This window comes from Martes martes (assembly GCF_963455335.1).
Source record: "Martes martes genome assembly, chromosome: 7".
NCBI classification, from domain to species: domain Eukaryota; kingdom Metazoa; phylum Chordata; class Mammalia; order Carnivora; family Mustelidae; genus Martes; species Martes martes.
The window spans coordinates 112210952-112224328 of NC_137894.1; the positions used below are offsets into that span (position 1 = coordinate 112210952).

Here is a 13377-nt window from a genome sequence, read left to right on the forward strand (position 1 = left end):
ATACAAAATACTTGGAGAAATTGATTATAGAAAGCATATTGGTATATAAATAACCATTTGATACAGTTATTTTGCCTGGCAACTGTGAATAAAGTCATTTTGTGTTCATACATTGACCACCTTCCTTCTGAGGGGATTTAATGGAATGAAAGAGCAGTAATAAGTTCCAGAACTTTTTACCACTCAAGGCACCAGTGGAAATTCAGCCTAGTGTTGAAGGCAGAAAATTATTATTGTCTGTCATTTGTTCAGTTGTTGTTGTCAGTGAGTTAGGTACTCACTGATTGAGGTAAGTACTCAGTACCTAATAAACCGGGCATCCAATTTTGAAAAACTTCCATGTTTCTGGCAGATGTTGCCACACCTATCTTATTAAAAATCAGTGGGTCCCAAGCATCAGAGTTTTTAGCTGACTTCCCTGACTGGCCCCAAACTCAGCAAATAGTTGCCCTAATCAAGAAATTTACAAATTTTCCTCCAATCCTTAAAATGTGCCTGTCCTGCCAGTGCCAGTGTCATCTCATTTTTTCCTGCTTTCATCACTTAGCTCATTTCCTCCTTTATTCCACCTTGTTTGTCTCTCTGTCATGCACTTCCTCTGAATGCTCACTTGATCAATTTTGTTCTCAGTCTTTACACATCTTTTGGTAATTTTTCCTTTTCCTGTTCAACCTATTGATACCCTCCCCCCAAATTGTTCAAAATATACTTTAAAAATATTATTGACCAGTTTTCTCTCTTTATTTTGGATTTTTCTTTTTCATTTCTGATTATAATATATGTGAGGAATTTATTTTGTTTATCTCTTTAGCGTTCTCAGCCTCTTCTTGGGACTCATTAACTATCTAGAAATGAAGACACTGTTCTTTGTACTTTTGCATCTTTATTTTTATTTATTTATTTATTTAAAAGATTTTATTTATTTATTTGACAGACAGAGATCACAAGTAGGCAGAGAGGCAGGCAGAGAGCGAGGAGGAAGCACGCTCCCTGGGGAGTAGAGAGCCCGATGCGGGGCTTGATCCCAGGACCCTAGGTTCATGACCTGACCCAAAGGCAGAGGCTTTAACCTACTGAGCCACCCAGGTGCCCCTGTACTTTTGCGTCTTTAAATGGAACATAAAGTATAGGGTAATTTTTGTGTTTATAGTCCTTTCTCCCAGTCATCCTTGGATGGTTAAGTATCAGGCTGATAAAGTATCGCTTTAAATAGGAGGCAGTTATACTCAAAGATTTACACTTTTTTATATTTTTAACCAGAAACATTAGAAGTTTCTAGTACTGAGCTCCATGTCTTAAGCTATTAATGATGATACTTGCATCTGTTTGGCCTTGTCACTCTCCTACACTTGGCCTACCCCATGCATTAGAGCTGGCTTTGAGTTCAGAATGTAGAAAATCCTTTTTTCTCCACTAAAGAAATATTAGACAACATTTATTTGTTTAGAAGACTGTTCCCTGGGGAGGGGGAGGTAACAGATGGTGGAGGAGTAGGGACCTAAAGATCACCTAGTCCCAGGAATTCAGCTACGGAGTTACCAAACCATTCTGAGCACCTACAAACTCAACAGGAGATTGAGGAAAAGAATAGCAGCAATTCTATGAATAGAAAACAATGTCCTGTTTACAAAGAAGTTATTAGATAGCATTTATTTTGTATATATTACATTTTATTTTTAAAAATTTTTTTTTTAAAGATTTTTATTTATTTATTCGACAGGCAGAGATCACAAGTAGGCAGAAAGGCAGGCAGAGAGAGAGGAGAAAGCAGGCTCTCCACGGAGCAGAGAGCCCAACGCGGGGCTCGATCCCAGGACCCCGGGATCATGACCCGAGCCGAAGGCAGAGGCTTTAACCCACTGAGCCACCCAGGCGCCCCTAATTTGTATATATTACATTTTAATTTAGAAAGCATGTTTTTCTGTTCTGAGACGTGGAGACTTAACTGATCTTTGATCGTTAGAATGATAATATTATATATTTGTTCAAATATATTTCTTTCATTCATGATGAAATAAACTTTCTTATTTACTAAACATATCTTACAGCTGCTAGTCAAATGATCATTTATTAAAATACATATCTATTCCTAGAAAGATAACCCTCAGATACATTTTTGCTTACTTAACCTTAAATGAGATCTGAAAGCTCTTGCTGGTCTCATGCTCTGGCTGCTGACCTCTTTTAGTGCTTATAAAGGAAGGTTTATTTTGCTTATACCTGCTCTATTTTTGTTCCAGTGTTACTTGTAGCTTATGAGTTTCCTAAGTAAAATTCATTAGAAGTTCAGCATTATGGCCTTAAATATCATTAGTTATTTTCACTTGTGTTATTTTTCTTCCATATAGACTGGTTGAGATAGCAGAATCTCGTTTTCCCAGATATTTTGACACTGAAGAAAAATTGCTTTTGACAAGCAGTAAGGTTCATCTTTATCGGGAACTCAGCTGTGATGAAGTTCTACAAAGGTATGCTGCTTTAGATTTTGGTATTTTAGTAATACTTTGAAGATTTATTTTTTGTTTTTTATGTTTTCAGCTGAGTGAAAAAAGTTTCTACATATGTATTAGGGTTATGGGAAATAATTATTTCAGAGTTCTTTATTTGCTACAGCCTATTGGATGAAATGTTTCTGTAAAAATGAAAACTCATTCAGTAATGAGTGAAATATTTTAGATTTAATTATTTTTTTTGAAAGATTTTATTTATTTATTTGAGAGAGAGAGAATGAGAGAGAGAGAGAGAGAGAGAGAGAGCATGAGAAGGGGGAGGGTCAGAGGGAGAAGCAGACTCCCCGCCAAGCAGGGAGCCCAATGCAGGACTTGATCCTGGGACTCCAGGGTCATGACCTGAGCTGAAGGCAGTTGCTTAACCAACTGAGCCACCCAGGCACCCCTAGATTGAATTATTTAAGGGGTGTACTGTTATCTATTTTCCATTAACAGGTTACCCCCAAAATTCAGCAGCTTAAAACAGCAAACATGTATTATCTTACGTAGTAGCAGAGGCTTAGGTGTCTGGGAGTGGTTTAGTTGAGTGTTTCTGGCTCAGGGTTGCAGAAGAATTTGCAGTCAAGCTGTTGGCCAGGGCTGTGGTCATCTCAAGGCTCAAATGGGGCTGGAGAATCTTGGAGAATTCCAGGGTCACTTGTGTAGTTGGCTGGAAGGCCTCCCTTCCTTGCTGGCTGTTGGCCAGAGTCCTCTGTTCTTCACCATGTGGGCCTCTGCATAAGGCTGTTAATAGCATGGCAACTTGTCTCCCTGAGACAGAGTGACCTGAGAGAGGGGGCAAGTGAGAGAGAGCCCAAGATGGCAGGTGTAGTCTTTTATAACTTACTCTTAGAAGTGAAATACCATCATTTTGTCATATACTGTTGGTCATATAGACCAACCCTTGTAAATGTGGGAGGGGACTGCACAAGGCTGTCAGTACAAGGTGGGAGTAAATGGGGACCATTTTGGAGTTGGGCTAGGAAAAGCAGTTTTATCCTAAAATTAGCAATATCATAGGAGAACCAGAGAATGAAATTAAATGAAAACATTTTGGTGCATTTTCAAAAAGAGTGCTGTATGTATAGAAGGGCAGGACATAAGTTATGATTATTGAATACTAGCAATCATTACTGTAACTTAGGGAAGAACAATTTGTTGTCATTATTTTTAAGTTGGTTGATCTTTGCAATACTCTGTTTTATATTATATCTTAAATTTATCTACTGTTTTGCAAATTCTGCTTTTATAGGATTGAATCTTTGGAAGAAGAAATTATTTCAAAGGGAGTTAAACTTGTAATTATTGACTCTGTTGCTTCTGTGGTAAGAAAGGAGTTTGATACACAACTTCAAGGCAACATGAGAGAAAGAAACAAGTTCTTGGCAAGAGAAGCATCCTCCTTGAAGTATTTGGCTGAGGAATTTTCAATCCCGGTAAGTTTTTTCTTTTTCTCTCTTTTCCCCATGTTCTTTGTTTTCTGTTATGTTAAGTTCACTGACTTATAATATCAGCTAATATAAATAGAAGAAAATGTAAAACAAATGATGTGTTAAAGGTAGCATGGTCTAATTGCTATAGTAAACATCACCATCTTCTTAAATTCGTTCATCTGTTGATTATCTTTTTCACAGTTGGAGTCCGAAGCAGAATTAAATGTTGTTTGTAAAAGTTCCTGTATAATCAGTCCTTTTCTCCATCTCATTGTTGATTCTCTGTGTACGTTTTGAATTACTTTTGTCACATCAAGGTAAATATTAAATATTAAAACTACATGAAATTGCCTAGGTCTATTTCTGTACTTTCTTTTATGGCAGTATTTGTCAGTTTTATAAATATTTTAGATTTAGGTATTAATGCTATTATGATCGGTGCTGTCTTGTACGCTGTAGGATTTGGTTTGCTCCAAATGGCCAGATGTTGACTATCACATGTTATATTGGGAATGATAGTAATGAAAGTGTCAGTAAGGAGATCTTGGACGATGACTGTTGACCCCGCTTTCCATAGTGGGGACTGTGATGAGTAAATTTGAAGATGCAGGTATCTTGCAAATGTTTGCGGTGGGTAAGCTACAAGGTTTAAGTGCAGACTGATGACTTTCCCAGTAGCAGTGCGTAGGAGAGTTCTGCTTATCCTGCGGCCTCAACAGCATTTTGTATTGTCAGGCTTTTCAATTTCAGCCAGACATCATCTCAACAGAAGATAAGAAAATTCCTTAAACTGAGATAAGGTTTAGTTATGATTTTATAATTTTTAGATTCGTGTTTTGGAAAATTAAAAGCTTGGATCTTTGTAATGTGTACCAAGATGGTAAACTACCACACAGCCTTTGTGATTTATAAGCCCAAGCAAGAAGTCAAGGAAGAAAATGTGGCATATAAAAAGTTCTACATTCCTTGATGGCTCTTTAATTCATATTTTGGATTATATGATGTAATTCCTGGTGAAGTCAAGGGCTGTAAAGTTTATCCCGGATGACGCTCATCTTTTAAATTTTATTGTAGTTGGTTAAAATGATAAATCCAAATCCATGTTTTCCCTGGCCAAGGGAATTTGAAAAATATTTTGTAGGGTTACTTGATTGAATGGAAAAGTTAAGTATGTATACTTATTTTATTAATTCATGCTGGTTGTTGACTTAATCCTATGTAAAATATAAAAATTCACTTTTTAAAAGTTGTATTTGTTTGCTTTTAAATAGTAGTTGTAGGCTAATATTTTTCAGTTTTTTCCTGAGGTAATTTATTTTCCTAAGTGAGAAAAGGGCTCTGCTTTTCTTCGTTTTTATTTGTGCCCTCTGAAAGAATAGATACTTATTTCCATATCTCTCTGTCTTTGCCTTTGTTTTTCTCTTTAGAGATAAAAGTGCAGATGTAATATGCCCTTCTGTAACACAAGATGGTAGTGGTTTTTGTGAAAAGTTAGTTTTAAAAGGATTTTGAAAAATAATTCCTTTGGGAAGTGTGGAATTTTTGTAGCCTAATTACCACATTTAAATGAAAAATCATGAACTTTCAAGTTTTTAAGCTGTGCTTTGAATAGGTGACTAGACGTGGACTAACTAGCTGAAAACAATATATCGCTATGTAATTTATTATCCCTTTCAAAATCGCAGACCATGTGCCTCTTTTTTTTTTTTTTTTTTTTTTTTTTTTTAAAGATTTTATTTATTTATTTGACAGATAGAGATCACAAGTAGGTGGAGAGGCAGGCAGGCAGAGAGAGAGGAGGAAGCAGGCTCCCTGCTGAGCAGAGAGCCCAATGTGGGGCTCGATCCCAGGACCCCGGGATCATGACCCGAGCCGAAGGCAGCGGCTTAACCCACTGAGCCACCCAGGCGCCCCGACCATGTGCCTCTTTATAGTTCCTCAAACATTCCAACAAACATTCCTGCTTCAAAAAGTGTTATTCCTCAGTCTGAAATATTTCCCCTCTAAATACCCATATGATTTCTTCTTTCCTGTCATCTTATTAATGAGGACTTTCCTGACCATGTAAGTATTAACCGCATTCCCTGCCTCCCTATCTCCCTGTATGCTTTGTTTCTTCATTACACTTTCACCCTCTAGCATGTTATATATTTATGTTGATTGTGTATGTGTCTCCTCCACCCCACAGAGTGGTCACAAGGACTGTCTACTTTCTTCACTACTTTATTCTCAGCAGCAGAAACAGTGCTTGACACAGAGTAGGTACTCAGTAAATATTTTCAAATGTATGAATTGCAGATACTGCTTTTCTCTTTGGACTTGAGTTAATCTTCTATATTTTGGCACTGTACTTAAGTTTTTAATACTTGCTCTTAGCTTTATTTTGATCCTATCTTTAATATTGTTTATTATTTCTAATAGTAATAAAATACAATATTAGATAGCAGAATGTCTTATCATATAGGAGCTGTACTCAGATTACACTGGTATCTTATAGGGAGAAAAAGAATTCTTAAGATCCTTAAGCTTGGGAACGTCTTTAGAGATCTATATAGCGTCAGAAAGCCAGGAAGTAGACAAGATTCTACTTCAGTTTATTTATTTATTTATTAAGATTTTATTTATTTATTTGTCAGAGAGAGAGAGAGTACACACAAGCAGGCAGAGAGGCAGGCAGAGGCAGCGAGAGAAGCAGGCTCCCTGCTGAGCAAGGAGCCCGATGTGGGACTCGATCCCAGGACCCTGGGATCACGACCTGAGCCGAAGGCAGCGGCTTAACCAACTGAGCCACCAAGGTGTCCCTTTACTTCAGTTTAGTAGAACTATGGCAGATGAATGTCTGATGGCCTCTGAGGAGTGGGCAGGAAGCCAAGCATTCCAGTTCTGCCCTCTGCTGTGAATCTGAGATGGTGGACTGGGTCAGGACCATGCCTGGGACTTTGATACTCTGGATATCATTTCATTCAAATAAGACTAAAGAGTAAAATCACCTTAGGTGATGGGATGAGTACTTAATTGAATTTTAAAATTTCTTTTCAGTGAACATGCAATACTTTTAGTAATGGGGAAAAGCTTAAAAGTGTAATCTATACTTAATTTTGATTGTCACATTACATATGCTTATATATGTTTTTATGCAAGGATGCCTGCATGCATGAAGATTTCAATATTCTCTCTTTGTGATTGATAAAATAGACAAAATGTTAGCAAATTAAATCCAGAAAGTCAGAAGACCTGAAAAACGTAGCCAGCTTGATCTAATTGACATTTACAAAATGTTCCACTCACTTTTTGCAGAAAATGCATTTCTTTCAAGTACACATGAGATATTCACCAAGATAGACAGTATTCTGGTCCATAAAATAAAACTCAATAGATTTAAAAGATTGAAATGATACAGTGTATGTTTTTTGACCCACAAAAAGAATTAAATTAGAAATCACTAATACATGTCTGGAAAAATCCCCAAATATTTGGTAATTAAGCAGAACACTTCTAAATAACCTATGTGTTGAAGAATAAATCACAAGAGAACTTAGAAAATATTTTCAAGTAAATCAAAATGGAAATACAACATATCAGAATTTGTGAAATGCGGCTAAGTCAGTGCTTACAGGGAAATTTATACAGTTAAATGCTTATGTGAGAAAGAAAGATTACAAATCAATGATCTTGTAAGCTTGTAAGAACTAGAAAAAGAACAAATTAAACCCAACATAAACAGAAGGAAGGAAATTGTAAAGAGCAGAAATCAATGTAATTGAAAACAAAAACCATGGAGAAAAAAAATCAGTGAAATTAAAATGCTAGTTCTTTGAGAAGACCAATAAAATTAATAAAACCTTATCCAAACTGACCAGGAGAAAAAGAAAAAACAAATTAGTAATATCAGGAATGAAAGAGGGGGATATCCTTATAGATCCTATAGACATTAAATGATATTAAGAGAATGTTATAAATAGCTTTATTCCATTAAGTTTGATAGCTGAGATGAAATGAACAAATGCTTTGAAAGACACAGAATACTTACTGAGAAAGAAATAGATAACTTAAATCATCCTATATCTGTTAAAAAATTGAATTTGTAGTTAAAAATCTCACAAAGAAAACTCTAAGTCCAAATGGTTTTACTGGTAATATCCACCAAACATTTAAAGGAGAAATATCAATTCCATACAAGCCTTTCATAAAATTTACAAGAAAACTACAGACCAATGTCCATTATAAACATGAACACAGACATCCTTAACAAATATTAACAAATTAAATCCAACAATAAATAAGAAGGGACTGAGAGGAGCTTATTTCAGGAATGCAAGGTAGATTTTGAATGCAACATTAAAATATAAAATCCATCACATCAACATATTAATAAAAAATCATCTCAGTAGATGCAGGAAAGAAAACCAGTCAACAATATTCATCAGCTGTTCATGATGAAAACTCTCAACAAAGCAGGAGTAGAAGGGAACTTTCTCCACTTGATAAAGGGCATTTACAAAAACCTTCAGCTAACATTATACTTAACTTATACTTAGTGGTAAAATACTATACTTCTTCCCGAGATTGGGAGCAAGGATAAGATAGCCCAGTCTTACATTTCTAATCAGCAGTGTACTATAGATCCTAGCCAGCATAATATGACAAGAAAAATAATTGAAGTATATTCAAATCAGGAAAGAAGAAATAAGACTGTCTTATTCATAGATCATATAATTTTAGTAGAAAACCCAAAGATTCTACACAAAAAAAAGAAAGCTACTGGATCTAACAAGTGATTTTGTGGGACATGGATTATACAGAAGTCACTTGTTTTTCTATATGCTAGTGATGAACAATTGGAAATGGAAATTGAAAACCTGTACCTTTTTTATAAGAGCACCAAGAACATGAAATACTTAGTGATAAATATGACAAAATATATGTGATATTTTAATGCTGAAAAGTATAGAACATTCATGAAAGAAATCAAAGAAGACCTAGATAAATGAAAACATATCATGCTTATGGATTGAAGATTCAATACTGTCAAGATGTCATTTCTTTCCAAATGACTGTATGTATTTAACACACATCCCAATCAAAATCCCAGTAGGCTTTTGGTAGAAATCAACAAGGTGACTGTGAAATTTATGTGGAAGAGCAGAAGATTGAGAATAGTCAAAACAATTTATAAAAAGAGGAATATAGAGGACTTCCACTCTCTGAATTCAAGACTTATTATAAAGCCACAGTAAATAAGACAGTGTTATATTGGTGATAGGGTAGATTCCTAGATCAGTGGAAAAGAATAGAGAGTCCAGAAAATAAATAGATTATGGTCTGTTAATTTTGAACAAAGAAGGTAAGGTAATTTAGTGGAAAAGGGATAGTTTTTCAACAAACGGTGCTAGAACAATTGGATATCTGTTTGTAAAGAAACAAAAGTTGACCAATTCTTCACACCATTACATAAACCTAATTCCAAATGGATCATCCATTGTAACATAAAACCTAAAACTATGAAACTTCTAGAAGAAAACACAGGAGAAAAATCTTTGTCACTTTGAGCAAGGCAAAGATTTCTTAGTGATAAAAAAGCATGAACTGTAAAGTATATGAACACTTCTACCCTCTGCAGATATTCTTTTTTTTTTTTTTTAAGGTTTTATTTACTTATTTGACAGAGAACACAAGTAGGCAGAGAGAGAGGGGGAAGCATGCTCCCCGCCAAGCAGAGAGCCGGATGCGGGGCTTGATCCCAGGACCCTGGGATCATGACCTGAGCCAAAGGCAGAGGCTTAACCCACTGAGCCACCCAGGCGCCCCCTCTGCAGATATTCTTAAGAAAATGAAGAGACAAGCCACAGACTGGCAGTGAATATTTCTATAGCTTATATGTTAAAGGACTGGTAACTAGAAATATAAAGAACTATAAAAACTCAGTAATAGTCTAATTTTTTAAATGGGCAAAAGATGAGCAGTCAAATACTCAACCACTGAGCTATACCCCCTGGGCAAAAGATGTGAATAAACACTTCAAAGAAGATATACAAATGGCAAATAAGCACATGAAAAGATGCTTAATCATTAGTTCTTAGGGAAATGCAAATTAAAGTCATAATGAAATACTGCTACACACCTGTTAGAGTGGTTCAAAAACCAAATCCAAAACCCTGACTTTGCCAGATGCTGACGAGGGTGGGGAGCATCTCTGACTCTCATCCATGCTGATGGAAACGCTAAATGGTGTAGCCAGTCTGGAAGACACTTGGCAGTTTTTTTAAAGTTAAACATTTTAATTATGGGACCCAGCAGTCTTTGTCCTAGGCATTCTTTTTTTTAAAATTTTTTAAATTTTATTTTATTTTTATTTTAATTTTTTTAAAAGATTTTATTTATTTATTTGACAGACAGATCACAAGTAGGCAGAGAGGCAAGCAGAGAGAGAAGGGAGGAAGCAGGCTCCCTGCTGAGCAGAGAGCCCAATGCGGGGCTCGATCCCTGGACGCTGGGATCATGACCTGAGCCGAAGGCAGAGGCTTAACCCACTGAGCCACCCAGGCGCCCCCCCCCTTTTTTTTTAATGCAAAGAAATTATATTCCTGCAAAAATCTTCACGGAAACGTTTTTAGTACTTTTATTCACTATAGTCAAAGACCACAAACAATATTTACCAGCTGGCGAATGGATAAATTCATATTCAAGTAATGGAATATTCATATAGCAGAATACCACTCAGCAATAAAAACAAATAGACTGCTAATATAAACAAAAGGGATGAGTCTCAAAAGTACTGTCTTAAACGAAAGAAGCCAGACTCAAATGGGTACATTTTATATGATTTGTTTTATGACATTCTGCAAAGGGCAAAGCTGTGAAAGTGAGAATCAGATTTGTGGTTTCAGGGGCTCAGGATGGGAAGGTGAGATTGATTATAAGTGGGTATGAGGAAACTTTTTGGCATGATGGGAATGGTCAATATCTTGATTGTGGTGTGGCTATATGAGTGTAAGTTCGTTGAAACTCAGAACTGTGCACCCAAACAGGGCGTGTTTTTAAAATTACATGTTAATTTTTCCTCAAGGAACAAAAACAAAAAGCAAATGAAGCACTTATGCTAGAGGATCTCTTATGATTCAGAACTTTCTTCTCTGATATTAAGTTTCTGTTACCTCAAGGAAAAGAGAATTAATTACTAAGTGTGTTTAATCACTTTTTTTAAAAAAAGTTTATTTCATTTATTTATTTACTTTAAGTTTATTTCAGCAGTTCAAGCTTTGGCCTAACAGCCTTCTTTTTTAAAAAATTGCTGTTGTCTTCAGAATTTAAGGGACAATATCAAGTTGTTTAAGTTTTATTTCATGTTTTATTATTCTAGCTTCAAAATCAGTTTCATAGGTTTTTTTCCAGTTGAGTTATAGGAGCAAGTTGCTAAAGACTTATAGGTAAGAAACATAATCCAACCGATCCTTAGCCTCTGCTAATTCTTCTTTCTGAAACTTGTCTCCTTTTTTTTTTTTTAAACTATTATCTTTGTCTATAAAGTTAATCATATTTGGGCAGTTTGTGAATACTGCCAGCACATTAAACGACTGCTGGAAATATAGTAATCCTTAATGGAAATGCAGAGGCAAATTTCTAAAAAGCTGAAATGTCTCAGTTTGAGTTCAGATAGTTTTAACCTCAAAAATTAAATCATTAACTTGTAATTTAAATTCATGACTTCTTTCTGGAGACTATTTATTTACTTATAAGCATGTTAAGGAGAAACATCCTCCCTCAGGGTTGAAGAAAAACTGATCTCTCAAGGGCTTCTTTTGAGAAACATCCTCCCTCAGGGTTGAAGAAAAACTGATCTCTCAAGGGCTTCTTCTTTCTTCATTCGTGTGGTATAACAAGGTATTTTGATCCCAATTGAGAGTTAGATCTAGATACTTCATTAGTTTTGTGGAAAGTCACAAAAAGAAGCTCTCTGAAGTAGTTTATATAGGATATACTCTTCACTAACCTTTTTTTTTTTTTTTTTTTAAAGATTTTATTTAATTATTTGACAGACAGAGAGCACAAGTAGGCAGAGAGGCAGGCAGAGAGAGAGGAGGAAGCAGGCTCCCTGCAGAGCAGAGAGCCCGATGCGGGGCTCGAACCCAGAACCCTGGGATCATGACCTGAGCCGAAGGCAGAGGCTTTAACCCACTGAGCCACCCAGGCGCCCCTAACCTTTTTTTTTTTTAATGGGATGAAGAAGATACTATATATAGCTGTAAAATTCTAAATTTTAGGGACTTTAAGGCCCCCAAGGATGTTGAAGCTCTGACATTTGGTGGCATTGGTGACTTGGTCCTCTTTCAGAGTTTTGAGATGTTCAGGTGGTAACTTAGGAGAATATCCAGAGTGTGTGTGGGCTGCAGAAGACCAAGGCAGGGCCATTTCCCCCTCTGACATTTTGTTATATTAAGTCTTTTTAAAGCTTCGTATGACTGATCACACTAAGGACTTAGCTTTCTCTTTTATGATATTTGTGAAGTATTTGATTGATTTCACATATATGGGACACTAATAAAGTGTATCATTATATTTTAAGCTGCAGTTCATGTTCTTGTCTTATTTTTTGTTTGTTTATTTGTTTTTTAAGAGAGGGAGAGGGTGGAAGGGGCAGAAGAAGAGGGAGAGAGACAGTCCTAAAACCAGGCTCCATACCCAGCAGGGAGCCTGATGGGGGCTGGATCTCACAACCCTGAGATAATGACGGGAGCCAAAATCAAGAGTCTGATGCTTAACTGGCTGAGCCACCCAGGTGTCCCTCAGGTTCGTGTCTTAAAACAAAATAGTAGCAGATATAAGTTTTCAATAGACACATGGTCTATTTTTACTACTTAATTGAAATGTTTCCATAATTATTTAATTTCTTGGCACTTCATAGACTTCATGATTCCTCTAAAAGTTTAGGTAATAGAGAATAACACTCACATTCATCCCCTTGCTATTGGTGGGATGCCTTAATCCTGTGCACATGTTAGATGTATTTGACTAGATCCATTTATTTCATTGTCTACATAAGAAGACTATTTGCTTCAATGTGGGTGGTCTTGGAGCCTTGAAAAGGGGTAAACTTGTACTATGCTAAGTGTAGTCAAATTAGGAAGCATTTATTTCATAATATGGCTAACCTAGGAAACCCAGTTTTAAAAAAACACGTAGTGTCCATAAGCCTGGTGTATCTAATTTATTGATACTGTTATAAGAGACATAAACAATTGCTCAGAGAATATGCAGTAGAGACAAGTCTGATGGAAACACCAAGTTGGATTTTTGCTGCCAATTACACTGCTGCAAATTCCAACAACCACCACACTGTGGTGCAGTCCTATATTCTAGCCCTTTTCCTCTAACAAGAAGCAGGTCATTAACACCATTTCAGCAAATTTATATTCATTTATTTCATCTTAGGTCTCCGGTTCATTTACATTTCAAGT

At 36.1% G+C, this 13377-nt stretch overlaps 1 protein-coding gene across 7 annotated transcripts in view; it reads left to right on the forward strand.

Moving 5' to 3' along the window:
* RAD51B (RAD51 paralog B) overlaps positions 1-13377 on the forward strand; it is a 679511-nt gene that overhangs the window by 40651 nt on the left and 625483 nt on the right. For 6 of the 7 annotated variants that reach the window (XM_080809116.1, XM_080809114.1, XM_080809115.1 and 3 more), the window contains exons 6-7: positions 2349-2468; positions 3742-3925. In XM_080809116.1, coding sequence (XP_080665242.1) covers positions 2349-2468; positions 3742-3925 — 304 coding nt within the window. Of the gene's footprint in view, positions 1-2348; positions 2469-3741; positions 3926-4123; positions 4273-13377 lie in introns of those variants that run through there. The other variant, XM_080809118.1, reaches the window with a different exon arrangement.